The sequence below is a fragment of the Lottia gigantea genome (genome assembly GCF_000327385.1).
Source record: "Lottia gigantea unplaced genomic scaffold LOTGIsca_222, whole genome shotgun sequence".
Lineage (NCBI taxonomy): Eukaryota > Metazoa > Mollusca > Gastropoda > Lottiidae > Lottia > Lottia gigantea.
In genome coordinates, this window is record NW_008708576.1 from 175487 (window position 1) to 194704 (window position 19218).

Genomic DNA, 19218 nt, shown 5'->3' on the forward strand with positions numbered 1-19218 from the left:
CAAGTAGACCTGTAAGTCATTGAGCTAGGTCTAGTTATAATTGTCAAGGTGAAAGACACGACTGAATTTAAGAACCAGTAGGGAGACACTACCAAGATTCTATTGATTAATGGGAGAGGGTTGTAGCTCACCTGACTAGAGTGTTCAATCTAGTGACATCTTGTGATATCAGTTTCAAGTGTCAAGGAGAGACAAGAATTTTAGAGACACTACCAGATTTATGGAAGAGGGTTGTAGTTCTAGCAGTTAGAGTGTTTAATCTAGTGATATCATATATCAGATACAAGTGTCTAAGGATAATGATAAGATTGAATTTTAGAACCAGTGATATAGTAGGGAGACACTACCAGGATTCTATTGATTAATGGGAAAGGGTTGTAGCTAACCTGGTTAGAGTGTTCAATCTAGTGGTATCAAGTAATATCAGATACATGTAATAGAGAGGGGATACTGCCAGTGGGTTACAGTATTTAATCCAGTGACATTATGTGCTTTAATTATGTACTAGAAAGTAGTGAATATCACAAAAGTCACTGGTAGGAGCTGATAGATATCTTTGTATTACAGTCAAGTTTTTTTCAGCCAATGGATAAATCAACTTGATTTATGGCTTCTCAAATGAAAATGAAGTAATGCCAGTTAGATCTTGTTACTTTTCTTTCAGTATCTGTATTTCTATCTCATTGTAACTCGATAAAAATAATAATAAAATAAATATTTTATTACATTCAAGTCATCTTTTGAAGAATATTTCCACAAGATTTATCAATAGCACTTATAAGATTATTTATCTTTGATATTCACAGATGTCTATAAAGTTTGTAATATTACATCCATAGGTAATTTACAGGGAGACAAACTCACTAGTTAACATATACAGAGTTAAAATCATTTACAGATTAAACATCGTGATTTAAAATACAATTAAACATTCTAGACAATGTCAAGCTATTACAAATTACGTCACTTTTCTTGTATCACTGGAATACAGTAATTTGATTGGTTGTATTCAATCAGAGCCCTAGACAGAAATTAAAATAATGTAAACTTTATGGCTTTATTGTTTACAAAAATGTTGATGGCTCTTGTTAACAGACTTTCCATTTTATCGAGGGCTCTGATTGGCTGTATTCGCTTGCCAATCCAATCAAATAGAAGAATTTTACATTAACTTGATATTGTGAAGATGGGTTGATTAAGAAAAGCACATCAATCTCATTTACTCTTTGGTTCCTCTCTTAGAATGTTTTGAACATTTCCTCTCTTAACTATAGAGTACTTACATACAATCCATTACACTAGAGATAACTATGGTAGAACCTTGTTCCAACTTAGTTGCTTATTAAACAGAGTATAATACCACAACATCTAGATGTATAAAATGTTGATTGCCAGTTGAAACACTTTTATGTATAAAGATTTTTGGTCAAGTTCTCTTGAATCCACTCCTACAAGGATGACTAATCCAGTGGCAGAATATCAACAGGTGTCCTAGAAGCTTCTATGAAATTATTTAAGCTTTTCTTTATCACTGTATAAATAGGTCTGATGTTGATTGCCAGTTGAAACACTATTATAAAGTTAAACCTTTGTAAGTTATCTGAATCACTCACTGTCTGACTGTCTGTTCAACTTGATTGTGATTTAGGTGATTTATTATTAGATTCTAATATATCTATCACATGTAATGCTGCATCTGGAATTCTTGTACCTAGAAATAAGAATGAGTTTTCTCAGTTCACTGGAATGCGAAGCAGGGACAATGAGTGATATTAAGCGGTACAGCTGTAGGAGCAAGCTTTTTCAAAATTTCCAACTGTAAAGGGAGCATGTAGAATATGCAGTCTCTGTTTATTGTCACATCTGAATGACAAAAGGCAATTTCCGAGGACTGCAGTGATAACCAAGTTGAAAAATCTATGCCTATGCCTATGCCAGAGATGAGCGAGCAAACAACTTGCTGAGTCTCTGTATGAATGATTAAAATAACTTCCTTGATCCAGTAAACAGAATTCTGTGCGACATTGCCAAATCAATTCATAGACTTTTGCATCAATTATGTATGAAAATAACCTTGATTGGGTATAAATATCTTGGATCGTCTACTAATATGCTGAATTGTCTAACCACCATACCCGAATTATACAGATTTGATAAGAGTTACAGTACCTGGACCAAATATAGCTGAACAGCCTGCTTTATACAGGAAGTCGTAATCCTGTGGTGGGATAACTCCTCCAGCTACAACTAGAATATCTCTACAATAGAAATACAAAGTAACTGAGTTTACACCCTACTGTTCAGCACCTTACTGAGGCTAATGGTATGGGGCTTTAGGCCTATTTCCTAATTTTGAGCTAATAGGTAGAGCTTCTAGTCTTACGGCTTTCTATTTGTATTGTTTTAAAGGACTAGAGTTATCAACTTCAAAATGGCTAAAGAAAAGGAAATTTACATCCTTCTTTCCTGCACCTTAATGTGCTAATTCAGTGTCATACAAATACTCTAAATTACCAAGAAATCTTTAAAGCACATCATTGTAAGTGAGAAACTGGTTTCTTATTACCGGGGGGTCCTTAATGTGTCACTGACAATGGGAAAATGACTACAGAAGAATACAAGCCAAGGAGTTAAATAAAGATTAAAATTAAAGTTTCGAAGAGACAACTTACGATCTGCCCATGTTCTTTAATTCCTGTACAAGTTGTGGAATCAGTGATTTATGTCCAGCAGCTAGAGAACTCACTCCAACAACATGAACATCAGCATCTACAGCCTGCTGGGCTGCTTCTTTAGGTGTCTGGAAAAACAGACACAATCCACAATTTATATTTAGTGACATTGTGACAATTCATGTTTCTTGTGTTCTATCATCATTAACAAGTATTGAATTTAATGGATCACAAAATATTCTTCAAACCAGTAATGCTCAATAAAACTCAAATTATTTTGCTTCACTTACAGTAATTAAAAGAACAGAGGAATGCTATTTCATCTATTTCTTAGCTGTAATTTAGCCTAAAAAAATACCTAACTGTGGAGAACTGTGCTTCATACAATGGTAGTTTTCTGTGGTCAGAATATTGGGACCATCATATAGTAGACCATCATACTTATTTGACAAGATGAATATACATATAAAAAATAGAAATATGGCTTTGATCGATTATGGCAAGATGAAAGTATATCAATATTGAAACAACAAAGCTCTAAAGATACTCACAGCAAATAGTGGTCCAATATCAACATCAAAACCAACATCAGCAAAACCAGTAGCTATAACTTTACCTCCACGATCGTGTCCATCTTGACCAACCTTAGCTACCAATATTCTTGGACGTCTGCCTTCATGCTCAATAAATTTCTGAAAATGTGGAAATTTGACATCTGAGAGTATTGGACTAGTTTCCTTGCTATGTCAAGTGCAAAATCACATGCACATAATTTGGGTGCATATAGATAACAAATTAAGTCATGTCAGTAAATTAAGGCAAGTTGTGCAAATCTTTCCCTCTATTGATGCATTTCAAAGTGTAAAGTGAATTGACATGCACTGCTTTTAATTTTTATTTGATATGACTATACATTTAACAATAGATTTAGATCTGCATCAAGGCACCATGTGAAACCATGTGAAAGACATTTATTAGAAATAATAGAAACAACCGGTGGAAAGTACCTCAATTCTTTTAGAAACTTTAGCTATTTCATCTTTATCACCAAACTCTGTTTTATAGGCTCCACTCACCAATCTTCCTGTGGCTGTATGACGGTTAAATACCTATAGCACATAACAAAAACTTTACATGGACAATTTTATACATTACAAAAAAATACACAGGTAGTGTGTCATGTCTAAAAACTGTTCATTAGCAACCAATGTATTGCCAAACTGCAATTTTGAGTTTTTTTGTGGTTCGCATTGTTATTCTACTATTTCAAAGAATAACAAATAGAAAAAATAATTCTGTGGATTTGTTACAAATATTTCAGTGAAACCTGATTATAATCAATTTTCGTTTCTGGTCGTTTCTACACTTACCTTTTCCATAGCATCAGTTATTTCCCCTACTGTACATCTTGCTCTTGCAGCTTCTATACTTAACTCTAATAGGTTACCTTTGTCAGTCTTACAACATTCAGTGATAGCTGATAACACTTGTTCTACCTGTAATATATATTTAGTATTCATTACATACAAATATCACACTGGTGAGAGGGCACTGTAACTTCCAACATCTTATAGGGGCCTGGTTATAAATTAATAAAAATATAACTAACCTTATTACTGTCTCTGTTTTCACGTAGTTGTTTTAATCTAGCTATCTGAGATTCTCTAACTGCTGTATTATCTACTACTAATACATCTACTGATTCTTGATCTTTTAACCTGTATTTATTGACACCTACTATCACCTCTATAATCAAAAACATAGATTGTATGTGATTAAAATGTTTTGTTTCTTAATTTGATGTGGGTTATTACACTAATGCTAGACTAATTAAATTCTAAAGTCGCGATTATACAAGGTATGGTGAATGATGCAGAATAATATTTACATTTGCTATTATTTCTTCCATTGGACTAATACAAATTCGTGTGGCGTTTATATCACCATAAACGCCATTGCCTCATCACCAAAACATTAGGCGTAGTAATTTTAACCAATGACGTCGTTATTCATTGACGTCATTGTATCAAATAGACGGTCTCCAATGTAAACAATCATGTCGGTAGTCTAAAGCGCATTTATTCAATTTTCCAGCCAACGACCATAACCGCCATAGGGTAACAGTTTATTGCTTAAATCAATACAGAAGAAGTGAATACACATGGTATGAGTTTGGACACTCTGCAGGCACAGTTTCGCTTCTACTGTTTTCTACCGTATCGATAGTCCAACATCGTACACCACATCTCGTTAATTCACAGCTTTATATATCATACACATACTGCTCTGTATACAGATATAACTTATAGAAGACATTAAGGACAAGGATTAGGTAGTACAATAATGATAAAATGTTTTAATGTTGGATCTTCAATAATCTAATTTACCAACATGATAATTCAGATTATGATAGATGATATTAAATTGTTTGTGTATATTTCCTATACCTTACCTTGTCCACTGTCTATTCTAGCCTGTCTTCTAGCAGCACATTCCTCTATTCTTAGTTTAGGCATTCCTGATGCCACTGCCTTGGCCATTCCACCCATTTCTTCAATCTACAACATTCATGGTATGTTTTTGAGCACTATTAACAGAATACAAATAAAAAATTTACAGAAATTTATATCTTTACATGTTATGAACATGAAAAAGAACACCTTCAAAAATTTCAAAGCACAACTACATTATATAATATTGTGCAGTATACAACAGCTCTTACCTCATTTATCAGGGTTTTGGCTGCTTGGTAAATATCATCTGTTAAACATTCCATCATATGAGAACCTCCCCATGGATCTGCTACCTAGATAACAAATAGAAACAATCGTACACAAGGCCTTAATTTGTCATTCCATCAAACAATTAAATGATAATTCCACCATGTTGCCCATAACAGACAATTCAAGGTAATATCTGAATCATGCTGGAACAAAACCCAATGATCTGAACTCACTGAGAGTCATACAAGATGGCCGCATCCATTTAGTACACACTTCGGACAAATAAATTGAGCATAGAAATCTTGAAAAAAATACCTTAGCAACACCTGATTCCTCTTGTAAAATAATCTGAGTGTTCCTGGCAATTCTGGCGCTGAATTTAGTTGGTAAGCCAAGAGCTTCGTCAAAGGAATTAGTATGGAGAGACTGAGTTCCACCAAATACTGCTGCCATTCCCTCAATGGCTGTTCTTATTATGTTATTATATGGATCCTAGAATAAGAAGTATCAAATTTCAGTATTAGCTATGTGGACTCTCTTAATGACTAATCACTTGGAAATCTTTAAAATGATTTTTGATTTCAAATAAGTAATACTAAAAATAAGGCATAATGTGCTCGTCAGGGGGCATCAGCGCCCAAATGAGTGAAAAAAAAAACACATACAGGTACAATAACATACAACAAAAATGTCATAAAGACCGAACCATAACCAGCCAATTGTAAAGATCTAATCAAACATAGCGATAATATAAAACTCCATATTAGGAGTCTTTAGTAAGAACCAAATAATCTAACATTATAAACCTGTTCTATGATTTATCATTTCAAATTAGTAATTCTAAAAATAATATATTATGTGCTCATCAAACCATTACCAGAAAATTTGGAATAAAACCCAATTGATATGGACCAAACAAACAATCCAACTGTACAAACCTGTTCTGTTAAAGACCATCCTGATGTTTGACAATGTGCCCGTAATAATAGAGACTTTTTATTGGTTGGTTTAAATTTCTCTTTCACTAGCTCCGCCCATAACTTTCTGGCTGCTCGTAACTTCGCGATTTCCTAAAATTGTAAAAAATTAGATAATACTGTTATTTGGTCATTTTTGTTTTAAAGCGAACATTGATCAAATTTAAAAACACTTAAAACTTTAAGTAACCAGAAATAAAACTTTGGTCAAAAAGGTACATTTCTTTGTAATAGAAGTAAATCATATTGTCATTCAAATTTGATGCAAGCAGTAACAAACTCACCATATAAAAAGTCATACCAATACCCCAGAAGAAAGACAATCTAGGAGCAAATTTATCAATATCTAAACCACTCTCTAAACCTAAAAACATTAATCATTTATCTTTAAAAGACAGATAGAGATATACAATTGTTAAGAAACTTTGGTTGATCAATAATGCTGTGATTCTAATTACATAAAAAATGAATTAATCTAGGAATCTTTCCTTTTGCAAAAACTTTGCATTTTTAAGACTTTATTTATGCCAAGTTTGTATTTTGTCATGGCAATATTCTCAAAAAACAGAGTTTCATTTTATGTCTAGTCTAAAACATTTCGATATCCCATCTGTATATCACATCGAGGGAAGAGTGAGTCCAGATTTGTTGTGCTAAACCAATATCTTAAGATACACTACCTGTTCTAATATACTGTAAACCGTCTGCTATGGTAAAAGCTAGTTCCAACACAGCGTCTGCTCCCGCCTCCTGCATGTGATAACCAGATATTGATATAGAGTTAAACTTGGGCATATTCTGCAATATATAATACAATACAAGATAAATACAGGATTTGAACAACATTTAGAAGTGAGGAGTACAAATCACAAATACCAGGCAATATCATGGAATAAAACACACTTCTTTAATAAAATATTAAACAAATAACATTTCAACACAAATTATTTATTCCATCGTTATTTCATCTGATGACGAAATGTTACGTGTTTAATATTCTATTAAAGAAGTGTGCTTATTCAATAACATTGTCTTTTCCTGTGAAATCATTACCCGTTTGTTGCACTAACTGTCCCAAAATTACATTTTTGATAGACTCTCCATACAGGGTTGAAAAAACTCATAACTAATTTAATAATATTTGGCCAAAGAGACTTCAGTAAATATTTTGCTTTAAATACAAGCGAACACAGTTGTATACTTATACATAAGGAAAGATGTAATATTCGACACCACCTTACCTTGGCTGTATATGAAAAAATATCCCCAATAATTTTCATGGAAGGTTCTGGTGGAAAGATGTAGGTATTTCTGACCATAAACTCTTTCAGGATGTCATTCTGTATGGTTCCAGCTAGTTCTGATTGTTTGGCTCCCTGTTATACAAACATGTTTCTGATAATTAAGGGGAACCTAAGGTCCATATTTTTTTTAATTTTAAGGATTAGATCATTGAAACTTTGCATTATTGTATATATTATAATATATTCAAGTCACAAATAGACAATGTATGGTGTAGGGTGTGGAATAATCAGTATAAATGAAAATAGAAGAAGTGAACACACAGGGTACGGACACGATTCACTTCTTATATTTTCTACTGTATCGACAATTCCACACCGTACACTGTACATTTAATTCCACCTTAAAGGTTTTCTTTTGCAACACTTTTCGCGATGAAAATCTGATCAAATTTACTAACAGATGTGTGGGCTTAATGTACTGACAACACTGAGCTGTCTTGGACAACTGAACTAAAGACTAGCATAGCTTTGTTATTGAAAGACAATCAAGCTGGTCTACCAGTCTTGTTCACCAAGTAGAGCCCAATCAGTCCAGTACCTAGTGGGATCACTCCAGGGTCAAATTTCTCAAAATATCTTAAAGTTAATTTGAAGGAAACATGCAAGAGACATGTAAAAACTCAGACTGATGAAAAATTTCATCTCATATCTTTTTGGGGCATGCACATTCTAAAATAAAACTCCAACCTGTTCCTCAGCAGAGACAATATACATAGCCATGATGGGTAGAACAGCTCCATTCATTGTCATTGATGTAGAGATCTTATTAAGTGGTATACCATCAAACAATATGTTAGTATCTTCTACTGAATCTATAGCTACTCCAGCCATTCCTACATCACCTAATACTCTTTGATTGTCAGAATCATAGCTGGAATGTATTATTATTGGAATCCAACTCCAGTAGTCTATCAGATTTAAAGCAAATTTAGATTTTAAAAGTATTCTATTTCAGCCTTTAACCATCTGACAAAATAGCAGTTTACATGATAGAAGCTTTGAGTAATAAATACAAACAAACTTAACAAGACTTATTGATACTTAGTTTATGAGCTTGCTTAAATTTCCCTCACAGCACACTGTATGGCATTGATTGTCTTCATTAGCATATCAGGAGAAGAATAATAGGATGCATAAATACATTTCATAAGATACCTGTGCTAGTAATTGCCAAATTCAATTTATCAAAATTTCTATTTAAGAATCACTAGGAAGAGTTGTAAGAATGACTGATACATACCCACGATGTGTAGCCAGATCAAAAGCTACACTAAGACCTTGTTGACCAGCTGCTATATTTTCTCTATAAAACTTGTTACTTTCTTCTACTGTACTAAATCCTGCATACTAAACAAATAAATATACATATATATATATCATTATTACAGAGATATAGCAATATCACATGACTACAACAGTACTAAATCCATCATACTAGATCAAATAAATTATATCTCAATTAGATATCAGTTTACTTTATCGCTTTTAAGAATTTACAGAAATACAACTTCCAGTTTGTTCACAATTCATTACTCAATAGAAAACCTGATGTTATTGGTTGTCCAGTTCTAGTGCAACAGTACTTTACAGTGATAAGATTAGAGACTAAGGCTTTTTAAGTTTATATCCTTGTAAAATATTGTAAATACTCTTTCTTTTCTATACACTAAGCTCTATTATTATATTACTGAAAATAACACAATTCATTTTTCTTATTCAATAAATATTGTTACAACAAAACTGAAAACAATATAATAAGTAGTTACCTGTCTAATAGTCCAGGGTCTGTGTGTATACATGGTAGAATAAGGTCCTCTAGTATAGGGGTATTTCCCTGGTATTTCTTTAGGCATGTGTGACGTGTCATCTTGAGTATAGACTGGCTTGATTTCAATACCCTAGCAAAATAAAATATTGAAAAAATAATTTAATATGAGCTTCTTTGTAACAAAGTCTAACTCTGATGATTTGTTTGATGTATGTTAATAATGGAATCTTGTTTTGATAAAGCATAATTGATAAATAATTAGGGTGTATTTTATTAATCAAGTTTGGCTTTGTAAACCACATGCATTGTAGCACAAAGCAAGTAGACTTAGCCATTCTGTCTTCTGGCTACTGTCCCATTAACACCTTAGACATTTGTTATGGTTTTCTACATAAAGTCTAATTGACCTTGAGTTGATGTTGATTGTCAGCCCATTAAACTGGCAGTGATTGTACATCAGTTTTGTACTTTTACACTCCCAAAGAATTAACATGTTACCTAGCCTTAAAGAAGACATATATGAAAAGTAGGCTTACTTCATGAGTTTTCCAAGTTAAAGTTTCTTCCACATCCTTGCCTTTTAGTTCCTTCTTTGCTCCTTCAGCCCATTCGGTATCAATAGGTTTCTTACTGGAATATAACCTAGCACCAACAGACAATGCCTACAAAATGTATTGTAAAATGAGCAGGCAAATAACTAAATATAGACATCATGGAAAAAAAGAATAAAGTATCGTAAAGCAAGAAGTGTAAGCTTATATTGTTTACCGCTACGGTAATCTTTGAAATAATCAAAAGAAGAAGAAATCCTAAGCCTAATGCCACACTGACACTTGCAAGAATTTTTTCCCCCACAATGCAGTGCTGAGGTCATGGCAAGTCGTACAAGCCATTTATTGCTTCGTAGCGGAGCACATCACTTGCTAACTGTGCTCGCACTTTATTACCCATTGCACAACCAAAATTGGCTGCATTTGCACCTACTGACACTCAAAGGCACTACTTGTATATGCTTATATAGGTTAAGTATTGTTTGTGCATAACATTCTGTTCACGGGTCAGAAGTGATTGCGTTGTGTTCACACATGGGTTATGTCAGTAAGTCCTACCCTACACCTTTCGCACATACCTCATTGCTAATTCACAAAGACTTTATGTCATTCCCCAAAAGACTTCCTGTAAGTGAAAATGTCAGTGCAACTTTAGATTGCTTAGACATTAGATAGTTACCTCCCTTCCCTGAAGAAAAATTCTGTTTATGTTTGGAAGCAATTGCAGGATAATTGAATGCCTTATTCAGATCTACATGCAACTAAACCAGACCTACCTGCACCAATTGACGCTGACAAAAAGGCTGATAAACTGACGAAATGGACAACATCTTGGAATTTATTCTGGAACTTTTCAACTAGAAGACCATCGTCCTTGATCAAAACATCAACATTAGGTAGGGTCAAGGTCATTATTCAACATACAGGCATTCATTTTACTTTTAACTACCGAATGAGTTCTAAACTACCGAGAGGACATGTTTTATTATCATCTAATAATACACTGAATAATGCAGTTTTTTTTTTACCGAATGTGAAAATATATGCAATAAAATAATGTATTATTATTGCCTTAGACATCGTTACTTGTAGAAGTTACAAAGACAGCATGTCAACATTTGTGATATTTTTGAGTATATTTTTAAGATCTGGAATTCTAAACCTTTATCTTCTAGAAATGCCTCGTTCTTGACCTCATTGAATGACATTTTTCAACTCTTCAAAGTTATTCCAAGATGGCAGCAATCCAAGTTACTCAAGAATGCAATTACTGAAGCCCGTCTAAACAAATTTCCAAGAACAACATTCCCTCAAAGCGGATTCATTAACAATGAAGCCAATTTGATTGAAAATTAATTTCATTTCGTGTATATTTATCAAAACTTTTTCAAGGATGGTAAATCAAATTTGACTAATGAAAAATGTCCCTCAGGTGAGGATGCATAAGAAAAAAATTCATGAATGCTCCATTACTTTTTGTTGAAATAAAAACAAATCAATAGATTTAATACTTTATTGTATTGATATATTTACAGTGTAATAAGGTACATTGAAATCTTGCGATAAGAATTTGATAAGAATTTGACATAGATTTGCACAAATACCTAACTTATGACACAATTGATCTTAGGATTATTTATGGGCCCAGAATCAGAGTAATTAAAGAGATATGGTCAGCTGATAACCTACATCATGAAAGGGCTACAGAAATCATGATGTAAGCTATGTTTTCTCATGTGTCAATAATAACGTTTAACACGAAACAAGTAACCAATATAAACTAAAATTTACAATTAGTTTGCAAGATCACTTCTATGTTCTAAATGATAAGAGGCACCCTTACCCATGATCATTAAACAACGATACATGATAATGATCAGTTAGATGTGAATAATTTTTTAAAAATTTTATTCATTCTCATTCTGTTGTGTAAAGAAATATACAAGATCAGAAAATAAATAACATATTTTTGTAGTTTTACTTAAAGCAGTTTTACTTAAAGCAGGGTAAAGCATGATTACATGTATTGCAATTAATATTCCATTGTCAAAATTAACAAGTAGATCAAGCTCTTTTCTAAAGCATCTGATTTGATATTTATATATGATAGCTGCTTCACAATTTTAAGCAACAGCCTTTGAACACTAGCCACTAGCAGGTGTTCTTCATCATGTTATACGCTGTAAGTTATCATATAACTTCAGTTTCAGTTCAAGTTATGTGTATTTAAATGTTGACATTCTGTGTTCTAAAGGTTATCTAAGTCCATTTGGGAATATTTTTGCAGAATTTTTATAAAATCTATAGTAAAAATCTGAATTAACACAATCTGTCCTTCTGTAAAAATGATAATATTAGCCTCTATACTGTACTATCATAGTTATATAGTTGAACATGTCCTCAGGTTTATTGAAAGTTTTAAATTATCTATAAGAAACAGTGGAAATAGATTCAGTTCACTTAGTAGATTCTTGACCTTCAAATATTGGGTATTGTTTTAATATATCATCCCAGCTTCTTCTTCCATCAACTAAATCTTTTACTATCTGGGGGATTTCTTCCATCTATAATACAGAATGTAGGATTAATATTGAATTTAGCTAATTATGGACATGTGGCTCTATGAGATATTGGAATGTTGGTGCACATTAAAAGGGATAAAAACTGAATATTTACCTTAGCTCTGACTTGTTTCATTGTATCTCGTTCTCGTAGTGTTACAGTAGGTGGTTTAGCTTGTAGAGTATCGAAATCTATAGTAACACCATAAGGTATAGCTATCATATCAGTTCTAGCATACCGTTTTCCAATACTACCTCCACTATCATCTATACGATGTGATATATCATTTAACGTCAGTGATTCAGCTATAATAGAAATAACAAATATATTGATTATTAAGAACACAAGTTATATAGATATACTACTTCTAGTTTTGTTACATACTACGTTTCAAAACACATACAGGTAACGTTATCAAGTAAAAAAGATTATATTCAAAGATTATATTGAATATTGTTCGTAAATAATGATCACCAGGATATAAATGTCTTTAAATCATACAATGTGATATATTATTTAACGTCAGTGATAGAGCTATAATAGATATATTGTCAAATTCTTTTTGAAACTGTTTATATTAAGACATACAGAAATAGGCATAGATAAAGAATCCGAAATATATGGATGTTCTATTTCTTATTAATGTTATAAAATAGTTAAAAAATGTTAGAAACAGTATATCCATATATTTTGTGATTCTTTGTTTCAAAACTAATTTTCACAGGGATATAGTCCACTTTATAGTATAATATATCATTTTAAGTCAATAAGTACCATATCAATACTGAAAATAGGTGCGAATAGACAATATACAGTGTTCGGTGCGTGATAATCGATACAGTAGACAATAGAACAAGTGAACACACGAGGTACAGGTGCGGACAACCTCAGAAACGATTTGTTTATACTATATTGATAATCCTGCACAGTACATTGTCTATTTCCACCTTGTTTAAGGGGTCTAGTCTTATATCTATTGGCTTTACCAGCTGATAGAGATCTATAATATTAACCGATAACACTGCGCTATTAAGACTGCTCTCTGTATCTGTATGTACACAAAAGAGCGAGTTTCCGTTTCCAATTTTCAGATAAAAAGTTGAAAAACTACTTACATAATTGTTTGATATAATCATTGAATTCTACGTTGTTAGTGATTGGTAAAACAGAACATTTATAGGGTGCTATAGAGGCTGGTAGGCTTATAAACTAAAATACAAAACAATCATATTGTTAAATATTGAAACGCTGATCAATTCACATTTTCAAATATCTTTACTTAAAGGTGCCCTACCACCATAGCGATCACTAGTTGTGTATAGTTGTGTATAAATATAGCGGTCATAATCTTTGAATGCAACTCAAATACAACTGAGTTGTGATTACTTTCATTATTCGCAACCATACACAATCTTAAGATATAAAAATCCATTCATTTTAGGGTGCAGTGAGGAAAAGCAACCAATAAGTTCTTCATAATGATTAATAATGTTTCAGCTTTTGATTGGACTAATCAAGATACACGAAGTACTGCAGTATTGAAAGAGGCGAGTGTTGCCTGGACACTGGCATTGATCAAGTTATTTCAATAGAATTATTAAAACAGAACTTCAATCATGTTGTTACTCAGAGTTTCATGCTATGCCATCTTCAGACAACTGACCTATTTTCCCTACTGAAGTTAGACAAGTAGAACTTATTCTCATGTCTACACTTCGAGAAGAGTTCGGAACGTTTGTTTAAAGAAGTGCGCTAAGGGGCATTAATGACAGAAGGTGGATCTTCAACGTGACTAGAAAACAGTATACAGAAAGACAACATGAAAAATTAAAACTTACACTTCTCTGTTCATCTCCTTCTCTTATTTTAAAATTATGTTCAAATAAAGCGTACATGATTCTACCGATTCCAAACGATGGTTCTACTACTGATGGCATGAATTCTTCCACTGGAAAAAAAATATAGAATGAGAGAACTAATAACTTTAAAACTTGTCAATTTATACCTGTTGTAATCTATTTTAACATTAGCTTGCATGCACGAAGTTTGAAATACAATTTAACAATTGACGGAATCATCTACCAACATTTTTCTGCTACTGACAGGGGTAATGACGAAAGTACAATTTAAATTGAAAAATTTGATAAGTGATTTATCACACCTAATCAAGTTAAATTTTGATTCGAATTTTTTAAAAATATAGTAGCAATTTTAAATATTCCAGCAGTAAACCTTCAAATGTATAATTTAGTTTGATTCGTAGATCTTCGTGATAAATCCAAGAAAATATTAGATCACAGAAAGGGTCATTTTGAATCCCAAACTGTGATGTAATGATTGAACCCTGGCAATGACAGACAACATTATGCCATTTTGCAAGTACACTGACATTAGCTAAGGTAATTGAACTGAATTATTATCAAAGCATAGACATGAAGTCTATCATGCAAGCTACAACCAGCTGAGCACCTGTAAAGTCGAGTTTGAAACACAGACTGTTTTGCTAACTCTATCTCTTATTATGGTCTTTAGGTCAGACAATCTTATTACTACCTACCATGAATAGTTTTTTGATATCTTTTAATATTGACCATCTGTGGTGTAATCTTATACTCTTTATCTTCTATTGTTACTGGTATTTCTCTACAATTAATACATATAAATATAATTCTTATTCAGTTTCAAAATAATGCTCAATTTTTATAAATTTGCTGGGACATCCTCCAAAATAAATGATTTGAAATTATGTTTATTATACTGTAATTTTATTCTATCACCTTCAGAAGTATTTTCTATAAGTTTCTAAATTTATTTCCAAATCTGACAGTAAAAGATCAAGACCACTGCTTATTTATTGTGAAACATTTATTTATTTATTGTGGACATTTTTAATGATTTGTTCAAAACAAAAAAACATAAAATGCATTCTTCACTTCAATTCAGACAATCTATTTAAAAAATATATTCCTGAGTTTTCATTTTTATAGACTTCTACTTACTTATTATTGGTCAACTTTTGTTCTAAATCTTCCACTTTCTCACTATTTAATCTGGACAGATAATCTCCGACTAGCTTCGCATCTTTTTTAAATGATTTACCCAGAACCCCCATCTGTGGTTGACATTCTATAACATCTACAGTTCGGTAGGACTATGTTAAGGAACATAGTTTTTACAATTGATTATTTTGTCATAAACCATCAATGTGTATTACAGTATTGTTTTTATACCATATTCTAAAGGTGTATCTTCATTTTACCATTATTACTTGCATTTTTCATTCATGATATATTCAAAAGTGATATTAGAAAATCTTGGTATTACTTTGATGTTAACATAACATTTCATGAATAATTTAATATCTCATTTAATTAAGTATCTTTAAAAGAATCAAAAAACAAAATAGTCTTGTTATGGACAACTTGTGCTCAGGTCCTTAAATTGAAAGTGTTAAATCTTGGTAAAGCTGAACCCACAACCTAGATCTTAAAATTGACTGGATGAAATTAAGGTTAATGCAAGCCTCAAAATCAGCTAGTGGTTTTATAGATAACGAGAGTTTTATTCCAAACTGTTTTGAAAATCTTCATTTACCAGCTATTATTTAATAACAATGAAAAAGGATATTGGTTCAGGTAGTTTTCTATCAGCTACCAGTTTAACACCAGTGGCTTCTGTATGCTGAGTTAAATCATAACACGATCTATCAGCACATCCTACACATTCTATCCAACCCTGAAATATACACATTATACCTCACCTAAAGACTTGCTATATAACATAATTGCACTCATGTAATAAATTCTGATACCAAGTAACAACTTTGTCAGATTCTATATGTCTATATATAAGAAGTAATCTCACCTAAAGCCTTGCTATACAACATTACTATACTCATTCTGATATCAAAATACAGTAACATACAGTAGCTCAAAGATCCAGCATATAACATATTTACAAACACTTTTTAAAAAACCAAATCAATCCGATTTTAATGGATGCCATAATAATAAATATTTGTTGGAATTCTGATTTAAAGAAATACTTACATAAGATGTCTTTAGCTCGGCATCCCAGCAATCACAGGCGTAATGGGCCATTTCATTGGATAAATGTTGACGGAATCGAAACTTACTAGGATTGATACCAACTTTTAATAAAAATAGATAAATTCTGGCCATGAAATATCCTAGAGTTTCATTGGCCACCAATTTCTGAAAAACAATTAATATAATAAGACCAATAATAAATCTGGATTATCCCAATTATCTTAGTACAAGAAACAAATAGGAACACAAACAATTATTGTCATACAACATAAACTGCGAACATTTACATTGGTTAGATAGTGTTAATCAATATAGGATATATTGCAATTAGCTCGAGATCCCTAGTGGACATCAATACCAAGCCCGTGGATTTCAATCTAAACTTGTAATGTACAAACAAATATTGAAACATACTGAGCTAACTGCCTCTGCTATTGTCATAGACTGCATGGGTTTACCATCCATTTGGTTACAGGCTGAATATAGGGATAACTTTAAATCTGATACCCCAGCAAATTTAGGATGACTTTTATCATTTGGATCACAAAAATGTTCAATTTCAGCCATTGTGAACTCTCTAAAATGCAAAAGAAAATCAATATAGCATTCTTGTCAAAATTGTGTAAAATCAACAATGAGCTTTGAATAGACTGGAATCTGAAAGACGATTTATTAGAGATCAAATAATTTTGAATGCAAAGAGATTAGAACCTGAGCTAGCCGTATTATTTAAGTAATTTTTACAATAAAACTTAGTATCATACAAGTAACAACCAACCAACTTGAGCTTTCTCTGCATCATATACAGCTACATTCAATTGAATAATGACTAAAGATGACTTAGCTAATGCCAACAAAGATTCTAACCAAAAACAGATGATTATTGACATAACAAGACAAATAATTTACAAATTGCTTGGCAATTATTTCAGACACCAAGACAAACAACAAATAAATAATCAACTTACCGAACTCTTAACAATCCAGACCGTGGTGAGATTTCATTACGGAAAGCATTTCCTATCTGAGCTCCAGCAAATGGTAGTTTTCCAGCATTGAAAGCTAAAAGTCTTTTAAAGTTTACAAAAATACCCTGAGCAGTTTCTGGACGCAAAAATCTGAAATAAGAATTGGCACATTTTTAAATTCAACAAAAAATGAGTTAAGTATCTGGCCCCGTATTCTCGTAACAAACTTAGCACTAGGATGTCTTAGGTTCTTATTATCTAACATTGATTCTAGGACATCCTACTGCTGAGATCGTTTCGAGAATACAGGGCCTGGATAATTCTTATGTTTTGATCTCAGGAGTCTGACAAATTTCTTACACTTAAGATGGTTTTATTTTGACAGCTGGTGAGTGGAGTGCCTCATAGAGTTGAGATTATGCTCTGTGGTAGCCCTGAGAATGAGAACCACAACACATAGTACATTAAACAAACCAAAGGAATGGTTCTAGTAAATATAGATACATATAAGATCCTATGTGGCCTATTCAAAAATTTATCACCTACCCTTTATGTTGGCCAGTTGGTCCTATAGAGGTTGAGAACATTAAATTGAATTCCTTTGGTTCAGAGATATCATTGCCTTTCACTGGTGATTTGATATCATATTTTATTATAGCTTCTTTCATATCATTCTGACTCATACCATCAATCTACAAGTAATCAAGTATTAAACAATAAACAAAAAATTCTCTTATACACAATTCAGCTTTAGAGCTTAGGTCAAAATTAACATTTGAGCACAGTTCAATGTGTTACAGTAATTGTAAAGAGGGTTTCTAAAAACTTCATATGTATCGGAGATACTGATAGCATCAATTTGCACAATTCTTTTAATCAGACGTCAGTGTTCCTGCAATTCATCAAAAAATAAGTGTTTGATGACACCAATATGCTTGTATCATAAGGGCCTTTGCAATTAGTGGTAACGGAATTGAAGGAACCACAGACGTCTGATTGAAAATTGGAACTGTCCAAATTGATGCTATCAGTGTCCCAGATACATTAAAATTTTTTTTAGAAAACCTCTTAATCCCTTTAATTCCTCCGATAAACAGCTTCCTCTCAATCCTACAATAGCTTTTGAGATTTCAACTGAACAATAAACAACTCTTTTCATCTGATATTTCTGATTGCCTTTAGGAACAATTTATCAAGGAAGAAACATGGATATTTTACATGGGTAAACAGTTTTGTGTAATAGTTTTCTTTCTTTGCCAAATCTATTGCTTAGCTGTACATATATACAGCTGAATGGAAGTTTTCCTTTACAATAGAGAAACTAGATCCAACCTACCATTGGCATCATTTTCTTAGCTTCTTCTTTAACATCTTCTGGTGTTTTCTTATCTGCTATTAACTTTTCAAGATGAGCTGAAATATTACAATATTTTATTATCATTATGTTGCATTTAATTTGGCATGTAGTGTGCAATGAGTAAACATTTGCCAAGACAGAGGCAAACGAATGAGCTCTTTTATGTTCCAAATTGGGACTATTGTAAACAGGCAACATCAAGTAGTTTTCAATGAGTAAAAGGAAGAGAAATACAAATGAGATCTTTACAGCCATGCAGTTTACAATGAGGGATATTTTGTCTGGAC

The 19218-nt window shown here is 32.4% G+C and overlaps 2 protein-coding genes across 2 annotated transcripts; both read right to left on the reverse strand.

Annotated features, from left to right (window-relative positions):
• Positions 1 to 1628: 1628 nt before the first annotated feature.
• LOTGIDRAFT_227052 (hypothetical protein) lies at positions 1629 to 10873 on the reverse strand (the record flags this gene model as incomplete). Its single annotated transcript, XM_009054728.1, has 19 exons — positions 10772 to 10873; positions 9981 to 10106; positions 9443 to 9574; positions 8917 to 9023; positions 8364 to 8547; positions 7614 to 7748; positions 7053 to 7170; positions 6657 to 6736; positions 6334 to 6465; positions 5711 to 5887; positions 5395 to 5478; positions 5125 to 5230; positions 4282 to 4418; positions 4043 to 4168; positions 3680 to 3781; positions 3224 to 3364; positions 2673 to 2800; positions 2170 to 2258; positions 1629 to 1711 (listed from the first exon to the last, which is right to left on the reverse strand). Exons 1-19 carry the CDS (start codon positions 10823 to 10825, stop codon positions 1629 to 1631), a joined length of 2241 nt encoding a protein of 746 aa, XP_009052976.1. The 5' UTR covers positions 10826 to 10873.
• A 622-nt stretch (positions 10874 to 11495) lies between these two features.
• On the reverse strand, positions 11496 to 18994 carry LOTGIDRAFT_202150 (hypothetical protein). The gene is made up of 12 exons (XM_009054729.1): positions 18911 to 18994; positions 18121 to 18266; positions 17575 to 17724; positions 17021 to 17183; positions 16607 to 16771; positions 16170 to 16292; positions 15557 to 15708; positions 15115 to 15200; positions 14396 to 14505; positions 13673 to 13766; positions 12672 to 12862; positions 11496 to 12559 (listed from the first exon to the last, which is right to left on the reverse strand). The coding sequence occupies exons 1-12, from the start codon at positions 18920 to 18922 to the stop codon at positions 12452 to 12454; spliced, it is 1500 nt and encodes a 499-aa protein (XP_009052977.1). The 5' UTR covers positions 18923 to 18994; the 3' UTR covers positions 11496 to 12451.
• Between the last annotated feature and the right edge of the window lie 224 nt (positions 18995 to 19218).